This window comes from Pleurodeles waltl, chromosome 3_2 (genome assembly GCF_031143425.1).
Source record: "Pleurodeles waltl isolate 20211129_DDA chromosome 3_2, aPleWal1.hap1.20221129, whole genome shotgun sequence".
NCBI lineage: Eukaryota > Metazoa > Chordata > Amphibia > Caudata > Salamandridae > Pleurodeles > Pleurodeles waltl.
Window position 1 is genome coordinate 10,881,529 of NC_090441.1, and position 19,142 is coordinate 10,900,670.

General features: G+C 44.1%; 1 protein-coding gene across 1 annotated transcript in view; it reads left to right on the forward strand.

Annotated features, from left to right (window-relative positions):
• Window positions 1–19,142, forward strand: part of AATF (apoptosis antagonizing transcription factor) — a 406,709-nt gene that overhangs the window by 246,045 nt on the left and 141,522 nt on the right. Inside the window, exons 5-8 of the mRNA XM_069226568.1 lie at window positions 1,012–1,126; window positions 3,061–3,259; window positions 8,731–8,895; window positions 10,188–10,271. Coding sequence (XP_069082669.1) covers window positions 1,012–1,126; window positions 3,061–3,259; window positions 8,731–8,895; window positions 10,188–10,271 — 563 coding nt within the window. The remainder of the gene's footprint in view (window positions 1–1,011; window positions 1,127–3,060; window positions 3,260–8,730; window positions 8,896–10,187; window positions 10,272–19,142) is intronic.

The window sequence follows — 19,142 nt, forward strand, 5'->3', positions numbered from 1 at the left end:
CCATGGGACACACTTTTTATAACTCTGTGATTTTTAAGAGATTGCTTTGTTTTTGGAGGCCAGCAAGTGACAGTGATTGGCAGGCAGTTTCTTCCTTTTGGTTTCCAATAAATAATTTGGGTAGATAATTTCATAGCTCACAAGACTGACTTGATTCAGTTGGGCAACCGGTTATGATGGGTGAGTCATGAATAAGGATGGATGGTCGATGCTCTGTAGAATGTTTTTTGTTTTGTTTCAGGTGATACTGTTAAGTCTAGATTCACTGTTTTAAGGCGAATGTTTCGTACTTTAGAATTTCTGTATTTCTGATTAGTCATGGCACAGTTCATTCCAATTGCTTGCCCTGTGCTTCTGATTGAGGTGTGAGAGCTATCTTCTCTTCCTCGCTGTATCCTTTCTGGTCCAGGAGGGCAGCATTATCACTTAAACCAATTTTGTGATCTTGGGTAAGTCACATTTTCTCCTTGCTCCTTTGGTTGCCTTTGTGATTAAATTATGAGCACTTAGAAATAGCTAAGTACCAGAATTTAGTACTGTGTGGGGAATATTGAGAAATTTAGTTTATGAAGATGAAAAGAGTGTGAGATGTAAATTTGGAGAGTTGGCCTCCAAATAATTAAAGAAACCAATCATCATGTGCACTGTTCAAGAACTTTGTTGGCGTACTAATAAGACAGTGCAAGTGATGAATGAGTATAGAGTGAAGACACATTCTTGCCTTACAAGTTATATTGAATAGCATTGGCTGGAGAAGCGTGTCTTGGCCCCGCTATCAGTCATGTATCTGGTCTGTGAATTCATGGACCAATTTTGTTTCCAAATATCCCATCTAGCTTGTATAAGTTCTAAAGTGATGCTCAGAATTTAATTTAGCATCTAGATGATATTCACTCTTCAGCCTGTGCAACACCAGTTAATTCTTTCTTGCAAATTACAATGATGCCTTTTTTATCTTTTTCACTCGGATATAAGACATAATGCTTCAGTTTGTTGTCTTCTGTTTTGTAGATTACAAGGCTCTAAAGGCATTAATGAGGTCCCTAGTAGAACTGCAAGATGAGCTTTTGTACCAGTATCCAGACACAAGGCATCTGGTAGACGGGAAGAAAGCGAAAGCTGACAGGTAAGGAAAGATTATTAGGAGAGAAACAATAAATTAGGATGATAGGCAGCAGAATGCTGCTATTATACTATTGTTTAACCTTTTTTCAAATATGGAAATGGAATATCTGCAGAAATCAAAATAATTGTTTTCCATTACGATCAGTCCATGAGGTTTCATTCTCTGAACAATACTTTGATTTTATATGTATTTATTAAAGCATTTTAATCAATGTTTCATGTAGGACCTCATTGCAAAGAAGCAGACATTTCTCGTCAAAATGTGGCTGTAGAAGAAACAGAGGCTGTTTGGTGAACAAAAAGATTGATAGCTAAGCACTATCATGGAAGAGTAAATACATGGGTTATATTCACTGTGTCAAGGGGTAGTTGGAGTATATTACGTGACCATGCCATCCTTGGTGTATCGCACAGGATCTTGCTACCCTGCCAGATGAAGGTCTTATTTGAGCAACATTTTTAAAGCTGCTTGGTGCGTGGTAGCTCTGAGGTCAAGGGTGAGTGAAGCTCTTAAAATTTGAGGGCGTGGAGAAGTAGAATGATCAGCACTTATCAGTGGCAGAAGGGAGTATTGTGAGGTGAGGTATTGGATAGTGTGGATGGTTTGGAGGGGAAACGGGAAGGCTAGAGGTGTATCGACTTATGGCGGTAGGTTTGAGGAGTCATGGGTTCGGATGTGTTTGAATTCCAGGATGAGAAGGGTTGTACAGGAACCTGAGGTAGGCCGATTGACTGCTGTCGTGGGGATGGGAATAATAGAGTAGGGAGAAATTTGAGTGGAACTTGAAAGCCTGACCAGGGGGTTGAAAGGTGTCGAATAAGAGACCAAGGAGGTTGAAGTAGTTATGAATTTTGTGCATTATGGTATTTAGTATTGTTTGGCTGTGAAGTTGAGATGGGGATATTTTGCTAGTGCTTTTGGGAAGAAGTGTCTGTTTTGATGAAGGACTGGAGACTCAGTTTCATTCTTTAGGACAAGGTGGCAGCCAAAGTATGAGCAGACATATGGCTGGAAAGGATGTAGGCATGCTCCCTTTGGGCAGAGAATGCGAGCACATTGATACTAGACTGAAGTATTGCAAGAGTCAGAAAGGCCTAGTAAGTATAAAGGACCTGACAGCACAGCGCTGGTGTGGAATAAAGAAGTTGCTTAAGCCAGCAGTGTTCCACTGGCACCAGTGCTTAATTTGTAAATAAAAACGTGCTGTTGCCCAAAGCAGTCCTCTAAAACACAGGGATGCTGCAGTTAAATATGCTAGCACAGGATACTAAAGCAGGCCTCTTTCATCCATTTATAATCTCTCCTTGCCCTTTCAGCTCGGTCTTGCAGCTTTCCGCTTTCTCCCTTTTTTTTTTTTTTCTCTTCCTCTGTCGTTCCCATTAGTGTCTTTTGCTCGCAAAAAATGTCTGATACAGAAAACTAAGTGTCGGCCCTCAAAAATAAGTGCCGGTGCCCTGCACCACAAACCACGGTTTCAAATTATGCACTGGCTGGCACACAAAGGTACTCCAATTAGCAGAGCCTAACTAGCATAGCAAGCAGAAACAGGCGCAATATCTAGCCTGCCACAAGATCCGCAGAATGCTTTGCCACCAAGCTACATTTTAGCTTTAAACGTTTACTGCCCTTGCCACCTTGCTGTGCAGTCTATAGATAAGTCGTCGACCCCTGTTCCCATGTCTCCCGAGATTGATCTGCTCTTGTCTCCCATGTTTGTGGGCAGGGGAGAGGGCTCTACAGTGTAAGCTTGTAGCACACCTCCGTGACGTCACAAGCTTTTCAAAGCTGCTCCAATAGTAGCCTGCCGCAGATTGCGAAACAATGTGGGTGTAGTACAGGCCACAACCCTTGCAAGCCCGAGGTATTCTGATAGAGGTGGAAATGATTGTGTCTTATAAGTTGTAATTACTCCTTTAAAATCATTGGGCTTTCAGTGATGAAGAAATTCCCAGTGATGAAGATGTAGAAGAGGAACACGAGGAGATGCGTAAAGGGCCACCGAAGCGTAAACTGGAGATGGACGAGTACCCCGAGTTCATGGCAAAGAGGTTTGCTGATTATCGGACCTTCCGCAACAACACCTTGCAGAAGTGGCATGAGAAGACCAAACTTGCCTCAGGCAGGTTTGGAAAGGTAGGCTTGTGTTTGTTTCCTGCTGAATATTTTTAAGAAACTATAATCCAGGGCATTCGCAGGCAAGACCACAATCCAAGAATGTCAAGGCCTAAATGAAACAGTGACTTGTACCCTAAACTGTTTCAGCCTGTCACCGAACAGGAACATGTTTCCAACAAGCAATGGACTTTTCCTTGATTTGATGCTCTCTTCAAGAGATTTCTTAACATCCCTTTTCACTTAGTATTTCTATTTAAAGTTCAGATTGGCTGTCGTAGCTGCTGCATGCCATTATTACGATAACGTGTTACACTCGCCAGTCAATGCGTTTTCCACTACCATAGCTCTATAGGTTTGTAAACACTAAAGCAGGACCCTCTCTCTTAATTTCTCCAGGCTAAGCAACTTGAACTTTTTGCTGACGATCAAAGCAGCAGTGCTTTGGTACTGAAAACTGATTATCAGGAAATAACCATGAAAATAAATTATCTGGAAAAGTAATGTGAAGTGCCTCCATCCGTCTGTTAAAAGCTTGGTGTATGGACAGCGACACCTGTTTTCATTTCACAAACCATTCATAGCAGTTCCAGCGAACTACTGTCCACAACATGGGCTATGTATTAAGCATTCTGTATATCTAGTATTAGAAAACAATACACATTACTTTCGTATTGGGGGAGTTCCTTAAAAATGACACGATGCCTATTGATGTCATGTAATTGGTGAATAAGCATTCTAGAATTCAAAAAATCATCTGGTGTAGTCTCGTCTGCACCTTCCAATATGTCAGACTACTGAAAGATTAATCTAATTTCAGCTCTGATGGAAAGATAAATGGCTGTGAGCTGACTAGAAGGTACATAAATACAGGTTTAACTTAAGATTGAAGTCAAGTCAGGTCACCATATCCCTTGGTTACACATTTCATTTGTACAACATGTATTTTAACAGGTCTGTGACTAACTTGTGTACCCTAGATACTGAACCTTATTTAAAGAAGCTCATCCATTGAATTGTCTTGATCTAAATGAGCCCCCGTTTGGTCACATCTTTCTTGTAAAGTATATCATTCCTTTACCCAGGGAGGTGCTGGGTCATTTTCAGATGAAGAACTGCGACACTTTCTGAACGTTGTAAAGTTTTGATTTGTCTTTTGAATTAATTATGCTCGGAAGGTGTTTTCCGCGAGGAGAATCACATCTTGCATAGAAGGTAGGATTCAATCTATTTCACCCTACTTTAGATGTATCCAGGAACAATCCTTCTTACGTATGCCTGAGGGCTAATACATCTCTCTATGGCATGGTACATTTTTCTGATTTCTGCCCTGCTATGTTTAAAGATAACTGTGCACAGTGCAGGATTTACCTGAGACTGAATAAGACTAGTGACATTGTTCTGTGGTTCTCCGTTTCTTCAGACTCCCGTGGGTGCAATCGGTTACCTCATGCTGACTCATTTACACAGTTCCACCCGCTGCCGTCTCTGTCAGTGTCTTGGGATAAACCACCTGCCCAGCAATCCGCGATGACGTCACGGACTCTGCTACCCAATGAAATCATTCATAGCATTAAAGCGCCAATACATCACAGCCCTGGTCAAACACAATCATGTAGGGCAGATAAATTATTATCGGATTCAAAAACCTACTCAGGCCAGAGTATATCGAGACCGAGGCCAGCTGCTAGCAGTTCTGAAACACATATTGCTGCCCGTGCACCTCACATTGGAGGTCTCCGACATGATTTAGACTGGCGTGGTGATCTGTGGTGCAAAACTGCAGTTGAGAGATTTTATATCAGTGCAGGTTTAGCATCGTATTCAATAAATGGAGATTAACTGACAGGAATCGCATCCCCAGTATTCTGTACTTCATTATGTGAAATGTGATGTGTTATTTCTGTACTTTAAGAATCACGTGTAGTATTTTTTGGCTGCACGGTACCGTGACGTGTGAGAATAGAAGCAGCTTCGCATACCGATTGTACCTAAAGTGCTGCTATCTGTACATATGCATTTTTTTAAACTAGAGTGTTTTACGGGGATCATATAGTCTGGAAGATGGCTCATAGAAGGTTCAAGGAAACCAGCAGCCATGGGTTGTTTACAGAACAAATAGAGGAGGAATGAGTCCAGGGTTGAAGCACTGGGGCCGTTGCACGTCAATAGCTTCGTATCGGTGATATTGGAGTTTGCCGGCGATATTGGTCGCGTCACGTAATCAGGGTTCTGTCTGCAGCAAAACCTTTCCATGATATTTTAATTGGTCAACAGTTAATTGCAGTATGATCGGTGTTGGGTTCAAATGCCCCCATATTATGGCCCTCATTCTGACCTTGGCGGTCTTTTCGCAAGACCGCCGAGTTACCGCCGCGGTGAAGACCGCCGACCGCGGCGGTATGCCGCTGTGCGCATTCTGACCGCTGGGAGCGTTCCGCCGGAAAACCGCCAGCAGCCACACTGGCGGTCGGCGGGAAAGTGGAGACTGGTCAACCTCCACCGCCACGCCAGCAGAACACCGCCCACAGAATTACGACCCACATTTCTGTGTGGCGGTCTTCTGTTGGCGGTCTTCTGTTGGCGGTCACCTCCCCATGGCTCCCGTCGCCTCCCGGAGGACCAACGCACAAGGTAAGTTGACCGTCCGTGAGGGGAGGGGGAGGGGGGTGTTGTGTGATGAGGGCGTGCATGGGGGTGTGCGTGTGAGTGTGTAGAGGGGGTGTGTGAGTGCGTGTATGCGGGCGGGGGGTGCTGCTGTGTCTATGGGTAATGTGTGCTGTTCGGCAGGTGCGCATGTCTGCATGTATGTGTGCGGGTATGTGTCCCCGTTGTGTATGTGTGTGTAGGGGGTGTGTATATGTGCATGTTGGGGGTGTGTGCATGTCGGGGTGCATGTATGTGCATGTCGGGGTGGGGGTGGGGAGGGGGTTCGTACCACCTCTGGGGGGTGGCAGGGGGGTGGAGGGTGTGGGGGGAGGACTCGGGTGGGTAGTGGGGGGTGGGGGAGACCCCTATCAGTGCCAGGGAAGGAATTCCCTGGCCCCGATAGTGCTTACCGCCATGGTTCGCACGGCGGTTCCCGCCCGCAAGAAACCGCGGCGGTAGGCAGGGTCATAATACCCTTGGCGGTCTTGGGACGACCGCCGGGCCGGAGTGCGCAAACTCCAGCCCGGCGGTCATGACCGCCGTGGCGGTCGGAGTGGAGAAGTGGCGGTCGGTCGCGGCGGGGACCGCCGCGGTCAGAATGCCATTTTTAATACCGCCGGTCTGTTCGCGGTCCGACCGCCGTCTCTCCGCCGACCGCCAGGGTCAGAATGAGGGCCTATGTCTTTTCCGTGGTTGCAGTGGTAAGACTATTGATTCATTTTGGACACCGCGTGAAAGTACTGCGAACAGCTTTCCTTCCAACAAATTCAAATACCGCTGATACACACGTGATACTGCCAATATAGCGACAGATTACATTACCACGGACGCGGCCCCTGATGTCTCTTAAGTACAGAAGACGGCGACATATGGACCGCAACCGGGGCTGCAGTGTTCCTTGACGCGCAGTAACAGAAGAAGCACAGAAAGGGGACAACTTTTCACGTTACGTAGCTTTTTCGGACCGTAGCTTGGGCAGTGTTCTGACCTCACTTGTGCGCTTAAAAGTATGGAAGCAGTCTCTCTGTTCAGCCTGTGGTTACACTTGTAAACTGAGCCCGCCCCTCTTCTGGTCTCGACGCCACACCACAGCATATTTTGGGGCGTCATTTTGTGTCTGCCTATCCCATGCCTACATTCATACATGTATTGTATTGTAATAGTATTTATATAGCGCTTACTACCCCTGATGAGACGTCGAAGCGCTTTTCGGCGAGTAGCACGCTACTCTGGAACCCAACAACAATTAGTGATGGATTAGTATCGGGAAATATGAGTATAGTTTTAGTATTATTATGAGTTAATTTGAGCCGCGGATATGAGAGTTTGTTAGTTAGATTGACTGGAGTAATGAAGGGGTGGAGGAGGAAAGAAATCCAGAAGTGTTAATTGGGAGAATATCCCTCATTTACTCATCCCAAAGGCTTGGGATGAGTATAAGGGGATGGAGGAGAGAAGAGTCTGTGGAAGGGTTAGGGATATTATAGTAGCAGGGTGAGATAAATGAGGGAGAATTTAGTAGGGTTGTTTGGGAGGTTATGGTAGTAGAGTGAGGTTTGGTGAGTTAGATGTGGAAGCGGAGGGAAGAGCTTAGGGAGAGTTATTTAGGAGATGAAATTAGTAGAATGGATTTGGGATGAGTCATAGTGGGGATGGAGGATAGTTTGATAGAGACATGACATATGATGATGGGTAGATAAGTGTGATGAGATGAGAGCAGGAATTCATAGATATCTAGTATAACAACCCACCCAGGAGCCATGCAATGACCCACGAACTTGCCAAGCACAGAACAGCATACACACATACATATATACACATACACACCCATACATACACACATGAATACACACACATATGCACAAATATATGTACATACAATACATAATTAGAACCATGACTAAATATACTTAGTCAAACAGGTTTAAAGAGTGTGTGTGTATTTTATTGTTATGACATAGTAGCAATACATATTTTCTAAAGAACTATACATAACTAGAAATAGACACATAATCAGAAAAAATATTTATCAACATAGGCATATGCAGTCCATAGTTGTTTGAATATGGTGGTCACGAAGGAAAGAGCCAACTTTTGAGTAGTTTTCTGAAGACAAGAAAGTTATCTGTGGCTCTTATAGTTATTTATGGTTTGTCATATATTTCTAACAGAAACCTATCTGGAAGTTTGTGCATTCCTGCACATACATACATACATACATACATACATACATACATACATACATACTAACCAGCCTGAGCCGTGTTCCCTTGAATGTTTTTAAAAGGTTGTGTTTGGTTAGTTTATGCTGCAATGTCCCTATGTACATAAGGATTGGCATAGTGTCTTTTGACCTATCACAAGTGCTGTATTGTGCTACGTTGTAGACCTAATGATTGCAACAATGCCCCAAGAGATGGCTGACTGATTGTCCACTAGCCAAGTGCCACGTTACAGGACATGATGATATCTGCAGTTCTATGTTTTGCATGATGTCTCCTCCATAGCTGTGTTGAAAAAGGCTCTCAACAGTCACATTGAGTGTGAGGACCCCTCTAGGATCTCATAGCATACTACTGCTGAAGTATAGCATGGCATGTCACTGCTGCCCTGTTCCCTGGTGGACAGTGACTGTCCAAGAGCCCAGTAGTGTGGTCTGAGTGCTGTATGGCTGCCCCACGATTCCATGTTGCATAATAATTGCTACACTCTACAGGGTGTCCATGTGGGATACTTTTATCATGGTACATGGCTATTGCAGTGTCTCCGGGTGTATTGCCCCATTGTGTATAATGAGTGCCTGACTGGTTTATGGTGTCTTACCACAGCTGGTGTCATTGCAGGGTTTCAGTGCCTTCGAACGCTCCATCCTGACCCAAATTGACCAGGTTATGGTGGATAAAGAAAGACTTCTGCGGCGTACTCAAACCAAGCGTTCTGTCTACCGAGTGTTGGGAAAACCCGAGCAGGACCATGCTCCCATGCCAGAGTCTGTGCCAGGAGAAGAGGTAAGACCTTCCTGCTGATTATATGATTGGAGGGAAATTCCTTGATTGGCACACACATTTAAACAACATTAACTTTCTTAAATAGTGCAGACATCTTCCAATATTGGCAACTCCAAAAGTAGCAAAGGATGTCAACTCCAAGAGATATCTATGTCCTAGTTCTGTGTCACAGATTGGAAACCTGAGTGGAAATTGGACAATTACATAGGACTCTAAAACTCGTAGAGGGTATTATTGAGGGGTGGAAAGTATTTGAAAATGAACGTTTTATGCATTTCTTCCTTTACCTGATGATCATGACTTTCTTTGTTGTTGACATTTCATAATGTCTTTCTCGTTGACGATGCCATACCCATAGAAAAATCCTACTCATATCTACCTGGAGCTCATGTGGTTGAGTCAGGAGTAACAGTGGTCTCACGTTCACGCTTATGAAAAATATATCTTATGGTTTCATACTACACTTAGGCTCTTTCTAATCACCAGAAATAATGCTTTACCTACCATCCGGTTCTATTGTCCCTCAATTTGCCAATCCCAGAAGAGTGGAAGTCAGGGTTAGCTTTGCTGGGATACAGTCTTGTGTCCTACATGTCAAATCTGATGTCAGTGCCAAGGGTTAACTCGCTTGATCCATCCTGCTGCAGACCATCTTTGGTCTCTTTCTGATTACCCCATTGCCTAATAGATTAGTAAATCGTTTAAAGGTGTGATTAAGTCCAATACTTGTTACACAGGCCAGTTGTATTTTACATCTGGATGGGCCTTTTAGATGTTTACTAAGCTGAGCATCCTCCACCTACTCCATATTTTGCATCTGCTCAGACCCTCTCTCGAGTTAAAGGATCTGTGTGATATCAGCTTGCTTGTATCCTGCATCTGACCCATGCCAGCCGCTCCCTAGTTCATCATTATCTAGCCTCAGTGCCAGATAGATGCCCTAACTTCCAATTGTATGTCTACTTTCAAACCTACTGGCTCCAGGATGCAAGATGCCAGCACAGCCACACTTCTTAAGTTGCATTGTTTCATTCAAGAGTAGGTGGAATTTACACCACAAATTAAGGAACAATGCTGTTTCTTCTTCCAGTGCATAGGTGTGAGAAAGCAAGAATGCCCCTAACTCCAGTGAGCATATGTTTTGGTTTCAACTATTTAGTGCAAAGTCTTTGGCTATTGATGGACTTGGTGTTTGAGGGGAGATGAAATCTGTTAATTGTGGAATGTTTATAGGCCTAGTTCAGTGTAAATCGCTGACAATGTTTTTATGAAGCTGTCTTTTGCTCTTTAAGGTGACTCCGATTCAAGGAAAGTCTAACGCTCACCTAAAAGATTTGGATGAAGAAATTTTCGATGATGATGACTTCTATCATCAGGTAGGCTTCTCGAAGGACAATAGGTCAAAGGTTTTAAAGTTCTGTAGACATGTGAGTGTGTGTGTAGACGTGTGTAGACAGCGATTACCAATTCCAAGTTATGAACTAGCAGCGCTGAATAGGTCCTCAAGATTCCCAGAAGATCTCCTTACTAGTGGTAGTCCACCACCAGAATTATGCCAGGAACATGGGTCAGTCTGATTGCAAATCCACTAGACACAGCAGTTGGGCCCAGATATATATTTATTCATAGTTTTGTTTTGTTTTCTGAAGTGATGAGACCAGTTAACAGGATGGGAAAAAGTGCAAAAATTATGTCTGGGAAAAATAACAAATTCTTCACACTACAACAGGTGCTGTTAGCACGTACGTAATAACAGCAACTGACATCCTAGTGTTACCTAAACAGCGAAAGAGCAAGTCTTGAGGTAGACCTTTGACTCTGCATATTTTTAAATCCTTATAAGTATGTAATGTATGGGAAAACAAATCCAAACCATTTCAAATACAGTTATAAATCGATAACAATATACCTATAGTATGTCTTGCAAAGCTATATCTCCCAGTCACATGGGGGTATAGATTTCAAATAATTCATATAAATACTGTGCTGCATACCTAGTACTAGTAAACTAGTACTGTCTTGGTAAAGAATAATAGAAACGTTCCTACAAGCAGCAATGTTTTTGATATGCCTGACTGGCAAATGTTGTTTTTGTTATAGTGTTAAACACAGTTATCAATCATACAACACCTGAACAAAAACACCAACTTGCAGGCACCCTTCTCAACACACGCCCACCATGCAAGCACATCACTGAGATTTGGGACCTCACCGCCACCCTCACACCTACATCCTTTTCCTTACTGAGACCTGGCTCAACCCCACTACCCCACCAGACGTTGCCACCACAATAAATACCCAAAGGGTACAAGACCACCCACTTTGATTGTATCAACAAGATTGGCAGAGGGACCGCCATCATGCACAAGGAATCCATCTAATGTACCACCACAAATGACAACATCAGCCCAGCCATGGAACATCTCAGCTTCCAACTCCAAACAGACAGCAGAACCATTATCAGGGGCACCCTAGCCTACCGTCCTAGAGGCCTTTTGAAACTTGTTCACCAACTTTATCACCCCCTTCGCATGGACTCCAACATCTACATTTTCCTCGTGACCTCAACTTCCATCTTGACGATCACAATAACATCCACAATACTAATCGCCTCAACAGTGTGAACAACATCTGACTTGTCCACAACCCCATGCACGCCACAAGCTAACCGCATTTTCACCTTCACTGACCGCATCAGATACAGCCACACCACAGAACTCACTTGGACTTACCACTCCATAATCCACTTCAACATCACCAGCTCACAGACCTCCACCCCAGTCTGCCCAATGCCCCCTGCCGTAGTTGGAGTGAAGTCCCAAAGGACACATGTATTAACACCATCCAACCCTCCTCGTCCCACAACCTAGACCACAACACCAGAAACTTCAACAGTTGGATCACCAACTGCACTGATAGCGTCACTCCTATCAGCAACAACACCCACAGAAGGTTCACTGGTACACTGAAGACCTCAGAACCGCTAAACGGCTGGAAAGGAGATGGCATACCAGCCAGGACATGTGACAAACCCTCAACCTCTACCACCGACAGTTGAGCAAATAGGAAAAAAAGACCTTATCCTCACACATCAAATTAAGCTCCAATAACAGCAAGGAGCTCTTCAACATTGTCTAAGAATTCTCCAACCCCTGAGCTGCAGCAAACAACATTACCCCCTCACAAGAACTTTGTGACAACCTTGCAAAACTTCTTCCACCAAAAGATCGCCAATATCTACAGAAGCTTCAAACCCTAGCCAAAGGCCATTGACTTCTTCAAGCAACACAATGACCCCCCCTACCACCACAGATATCGGACTAACCGAATGGAGCCAGCTCGCCCCAAAGGACACTGCCTTCATCATGAAATCAGCCCACTCAGGGGCCCCCAAACAGCATATTCCCTCACCACATCTTCAACCTAGACAAAGCCTGAATGGAACACGTACTCTCACCACCTTGTTCAACACCTCAATTGACATGGCCACCTTCCCCAAGGACTGGAAACATACAGAAGTCAATTCCCTACTAAAGAAAACATCAGCAGATCCCATCACACTCAACAGCTACCGACCGATCTTCCTGCTACCAGCCAAAGTTTTAGAAAAAGCCATCCACCAATTTCTCTCCTCACATCTAGAATAGAACCTCCTACTTGACTCCTCCCAATCTGGATTCTGCAGCAACCACAGCACCGAGACAGCCCTCATCGCAGCTACTGATGATATCTAAGCCCTACTTGACCAAGGAGAGACTGCGGCTCACAGGGCTGCACAACATAGGCATCCAAGGAGCTGCCCTTAGATGGATAGCCTCTTTCCTCACTGGAAAAACACAAAAAGTCCACCTTTCCCCCCACCCCTTCACCTTTGAACCCAAGGAAGTCATTTGTGGAGTACACGAAGGATACTCGCTCAGCCTCACCCTCTTCAACACTTATATGGTACCTCTGGCCAGCATCTCCAAAACCCACAGACTGATATTGTGGTTGTCAAGGTGGATCATATCCTATGCCAACAACACACAACTCATCCTCTCCCTCCCCGAAGACACCACCAAGACGAACTTCCTCAACTGCTTGACCGACGTCGCCAACTGGATGAAGGACAACCACCTGAAGCTCAGTATGAACAAGACAAAGGTACTAATTTTTAAAAACAATAGCTTCCCATGGGACACATCCTGCTGGCCCTCAGAACCCGGACCTACTCCTACCACCATTGACCATGCTAGGGACCGAGGCATAATCCTGGACAACAAGCTAACCATGACGACTCAGGTGAACTTCGTCTCCTCCTCCTGCTTCTTCATCTTCCGCCTGATTCGTTACATATATTCAAACGGCTTCCCCAAAGATCCAGATGCACCATCATCCAGGATCTCCTCTCTAGCCAACTGGACTAGGGCAGCGCACTCTACGCAGGGTTCGCAGCTTACCTTCTTCAACAACTACGGACCATAAAGAGCACTGCAGCAAGACTCGTCCTGAATCTCCCTAGATAGACCCACATCACCCCCTACCTCGGAGACCTCCACTGGCTCTCTGTACAGAAAAGATGCCAGTTCAAGCTCCTGATCCATGCATACAAATACAAGGCCCTACACAACTGCAGACCCGCCACCTTGAACCACCACCTGATATTCCATCACCCCACCAGAGGCCTCCGCTCCACATCCCTTTCTCTAACCTTCCCCACATCCGACGTAGCAGATGCTGAGGTCACTCCTTATCCTACCTAGCACCAAAGACATGGAATGAACTACCCTTTCATCTGCGGACCTACCCATCTCTTCCAGAGTTCGAAATGTCCCTGAAGACCTGGCTATTCGGCTAATCAACTGGACCCTGCCAGCGCCTAGGTACTCTCACGAGTTTCAAGTAGTGCTCTACAAATCAGCTCATTGATGTGTTATATGTTGACGTTCTACTTGAATCATAGCTGAAAATGATTGAAAGCCATGTACCTAGGAATACGTAGGGAAGCTTTTAATCACATTACCACCAAGTGCGCTCTTTCACTTAGTATGCATCTAACTGGCAGCTACTAACTATTGTGGTCATAAATATGTGATACATATTGCATACAATATATATATTTTTGTAATATAGGATTGCCACATTCTAACATGGTTATGATAGTGGACACATTTTAACAGTATACTGTCCGTTAAACATGTATTAATAATCATTGGTAGGTGTGTACTTAGCTCTCCCTCAGCCTCTACACCGCGATTATATGGAGAAGTGTTCTGATCCTACCTGAGTCCTATCTGACTAAAATCTGTATCCCATGAGCCACGTGTGGAATTTCTTTTTTATAGTACGAGCTTCCCCCTAGATGTCTATAATGGTATCCAGGTTACCTCACAAGCACATTCAGTTTGTGACTATGTCGGATTGCTTTCTGAAATATCAACATGTCTTTTAACACAAAGTATTTGTACACAGAACAGTAGGGAACTATTGAATAGCTACAGTAATTTTACCTGAAGCACTGTGCTATGCATTTCCTGATCAGGTATTGGGCATTTTTTTCTATCCACATTTGACCAAGTGCAATTATTGTATGCCAGTGTTTCACGGATAATGCAAACAGTGAATATATATATAAAAATATATATGTGTGTGTGCAGCAGGGGTTGGAAACTAAGTACATCATACCAAATCCACAAAATTCACAGAAAAAACTGAGAAAAATGTAATTGGGGTCCCAAATGTGACAAATCACAGAAATGTGCCGGTGATGGTTATCAACGCACAACATACGCCATACTTTGCACCGACCACCATGTCAAAGCACAAATTTGCAAAAGCTACAGAAAGAAAATAAAGAGAAAACAAAAGAACGTGACAATCACGAAATTTGATGGCATGTGATGTGCGCATTGATAATGATAACTGGCGAATTTCAGTGGTTTGTTGCGTTTAAGCCAGAACTATAACTCAGTTTTTTAGCTCTGTTTTTTAATGAATATGTATAGATATCATTTTAATAAATTAATTTATTGTGTAGATATATTTTGAAACCACATTTGTCAATTATTTTTGGGGATTCATTTTTTTAATGAAGTGAAATTTTTTGGAAACCAAAAAGCGATCCAGTGAGTTTCTGCAGTCCCACTAACAAATTACTTTTTAACATTTGAATTCAAATTATTTAATTTAATAAATAAAACAGTGTATTAACCAAAGGAAGGTGTTCCCTCATTATAAAGTAGTAAGAAAAAAGCAGGTCTTGGGGGTGTTTCAAAACCTGTGTAACTTAACAAAATAATTCCAATACTGATTGTGTAAACAAGTAGACGGTTTCCTTAATTATTTATAAAATAATTATTGAATTAAAATGTAACTAAAACAATAATTACAGATAAATAAAGGTAAGACATAGCTGATCTTGCAGAAAAAAATGTAGAAAAAAACTTCATATAAAATACAGTAAAGCAAAAATATACAAAGATAATGGTTACTCTTAGGGCTAGCAGAAAAGTTGATTTATGGATAGCTGTAAATACTTTATATATTTTTAAAAATAATTAGCAGAAAAGTAAGGCATATGGCACAATGAAATAGAAGCATGAGGAGTTGACGAGGAGATGGTTGTAGAGCGGAAAAACATACCTCCTTGAGACAATGTCAAACAAGGAAAAAGGCATGAGGAAATGGAAGTAAATGTAACGGAGGCAGAAAAGTGGAATCTATTCACAATCCTAACAGAGCTGTTACCTGGGGTTTAGACATGTCTCTTTTTGCATCCATAAAATTGGATCTGAATGGGTCTGTGTGGATTAGCTTCACTTGAGTGATGACGTTTAGCAGCTCCCTGCACAACTTGAATTCATTTCCTCGTCATCCGTGAAAAGATGTGGCCAGCTCGTAGATCCAAAAGTGTTTATTTAAGCAACCGAAGCAATATCAGCACTTGGACAGGAGAGAGAAGAGGGTCCAGCTTCAAGTGGAGAGTGCCCTTTAAGTACAGACCCTCTCACCTTCCAGGTTGTACATTCTGTATCATATATTGAGCACAGCACTAGAAAATAAACAACCGTAGAAAAACACGTTCGAACACATTTGTCTGTAAATTAGCTTCCCTGCTGGCCTCCGTGCAGCCTGAACTAAAATTAGCCATTACCATAGACCAAGTTCCTAAAAATGAAGAATAAAGCTTTAGATGCTGGATCCAAAGTAAAGCTTTAGCAAGCTTGCTGACCATCTTATAGGTATTTTTGAGATCAATTTACCATTGCTGCCCCACCACATACTACACATCAGATACATAATAATCAAAGCTTTTTAACTCACCAAGATGATACCTTCCACTCTCAACACCCATGATCTTTTGTACCTCTGTGCCTCACGCCACCAAGCCATTTACTTCAGGCAGTGTCATTGAAACTTTTTGTCTGTGCTTCACTCCTGCTTGAAAAGGCAGTTGGTTAGAACACCCCCTCCGACATCCTCCCAAAAAAAAAAATATTCTTTCAAAATGAATGTATACATTATTAAATATTATTAGCAAGCTAAAACACTGTGGTTGTACTTTTTACAAGAAATGTAGAAAAATACATATATTTAGTGGTGCCCATTAATTTAGCACAATAATATCTACAAAGTAACCAGATCATTCTGATAGAGACATCTAGCTGCAGACTCTTCATCTTTTGAATATTTCCCCCGATGTCACATTGGATCCGGAATCTTTTCAGCAGTCTCTCTGCACTGTGCCCACACTATGTTCCTCTCTGGAAATGATATGTGGAGCCTAAATAGGCGCCAATACCATGCGCTGATGTCAGATCATTTCTTTCTGCGCCAACAGATGTGGATTCGGAGCTTCCTCTTGTCTCTTTGGGACCCTTCCCTCAATTACTTTTTGCAGTGTGCATGGGTAGTGCCACTACCAAAATGGCAGACTTTAAACCTTGTAAGGACTGTCTCAAACAAATGTCTGTGACAGATCCTCATTAGATTTGCCTATAGTACCTGGTGTAAAAGTCGCAACGATAAGGGTTTTATTGATTACACGTTGATGAACCTAAAAGTCACTCAAGACTGTGAGGCAAAACTCTACATCGCCCAGTACCATAAGACCAGCCGAAGTCCAAGGTTTGGGGACTATTCCAGATCCCGAAGTCTCAGGAGTCATTTGAGAGGTCGATCTTCAGCTTGATCAAGGTCGTCAAGTAAGTCTAAGAAAGACAAGATATGTAAGTGAGATTGGGCTTCTTCTCAGCACTCGCATTCTCCTGAGAAGGTGCAAAGACTGCACCATACATCTTGATCTCGCACCCGAATTTGCTCAATGTTGGAGCCTACCCCACAACTTGTTCTGGCACAACCCACGTTTCTGGGTCCACCTGCTACTCCGAAACAGATCGTGAAGCCATGCTCGACCGCTTGAATCCTTGCCGGCTCCCTCTTATGCGCCTTCGGCATTCACCGAGCCGAGAGGCCTTCCACTTGTTATACCACTGGCAGATTCAACTTCGGCACCTGTTGGACCCTCTGTATCCATCACTGGACCACCTCCAGCTCTTGTTCTGCCTCAGCATCTGGTGCCACAGACCACGCCGGTACCCGGAACATCAACACCGCTGAGGACTCTAGTGACTCTGGCCAACAAGCTACCTATCACACTCTCTGAGGGGCACCAGTTCGACGAGGCTGCCCCGCTGTTGAGTATCCACTTCCTCAGCTCAATTTATGGCCTCCACAAGGGAGACTACATACCGTGCATTCCTATTTTGCACAGATTCGTTCAATGATTACAATGTGGGTGATGAGTTTGGCAAGCCATACCTCGAAGACAACTGACATGGCCTACAAGAGTCTAGTGGCCTTGATACCTCCTTGTGGCTCCTCTACCATATGGTCAGACCACTGAAGAGAGCGCTTCATTTGCCATGATGATGCTTAGGGCAGCCAAAGTTCGTGACCGCCAGCCCCTCACCTTAGAGGTCAACCCAATGTCTTAACTAAGGTCCTGCAGCCAGGGCAAACATTCACTAAGCCCCTCTTGCCCTTCAAAGGGGCACATATAGATACCTTACTGGGGACTTGAGCCAAATCTTGCTAAGACCCCAAAGTCAACCAGCAGATCGTGAGACACCATCACTCTGCCCCGGCATTTTTATCTCAGCACCCAAAACCTGAAAACTCCCCCCCTTATAGAGTCAAAATGGGTGGAGACGTTTGGTAATTGGGTCTTCTTATTTACCAGCTTGACACTTAGGTCAGTGAATACCAGCTGCTTCCTAGGCAACCAGTCCCATGCCCTCTGGGATTTGGTGGCCCCCCACACAGGCCTACCTGCCAAATCACATTTTTTGCTCTTAGCATAGCACAGCCACCTTGTGGGAGGCAGGGTCTGATGATTTTTTCTGGTTTGGCAGACCATAACGTCGGACAGGTTGGTCTTGCCCATTGTTCAAAAGTGGTATGCCCTGCCCTTTCTTTTCATGCCACTGCAACCCCTCCTCCCGCCCCCAACAACAGATGGACGACCATCAGTCCGTTTTACACCAGGAAGTCCAAGTATGTTTGGCTAAAGGGGTTATTGAGAGGTCGCCTGCACAAGAAGTAGGATGTGGTTGTCAGTCCTGCTAATCTCTAGTGGCCAAGAAGGATTGAGGGCTTCACCCTATTTTTGACCTGTGCCCTTTCAATGCCTTCCTCCAGAAGGAAAAATTCAAGATAGACTGGTTCAAGTTTTGTCTGTGCTGGACTCGAGTGGATGGTGGTGTTGCACCTGCAGGATGCCTATTTTCATATACCTGTCCGGCAAACCCATCAGTGCTACCTTTGGTTCATGGTGGGGCATGAGCATTTCCAATGTCATGGTGCTCTTCTTCTGTATTACTAGTGGCCCTCTGGTGTTCACAGAAGTGACGGCGGCAGTGGCAGCCCACCTTCAGAGGTCAGGGGTCCCAATCTTCTACTTTGGGAAATGTCTTTTGAAAGTGGGCTTGTCTCAGGCAGTTGTCAGCCACCTCCAGACTATGGCGAACCTCTTGTCATCTCTGGGGTTCACTATCAATGCACCAAACGCACACCTTATTCCTTCTCAGAAGCTCCCTTTCATCAGAGCCATTTTGGTCATGGTTTGATTTCACACCTGGCCCCTGGAGAGGCGAGTCCAGGACATTCAGGCTAGGATCCTGATCGTTCAACTTTGGTTCTGGATTTCAGTGTGGTCGACTGTTGGGACTGATGGCCTTCTGCATCCTGCTGATCGAGCATGCCAGGTG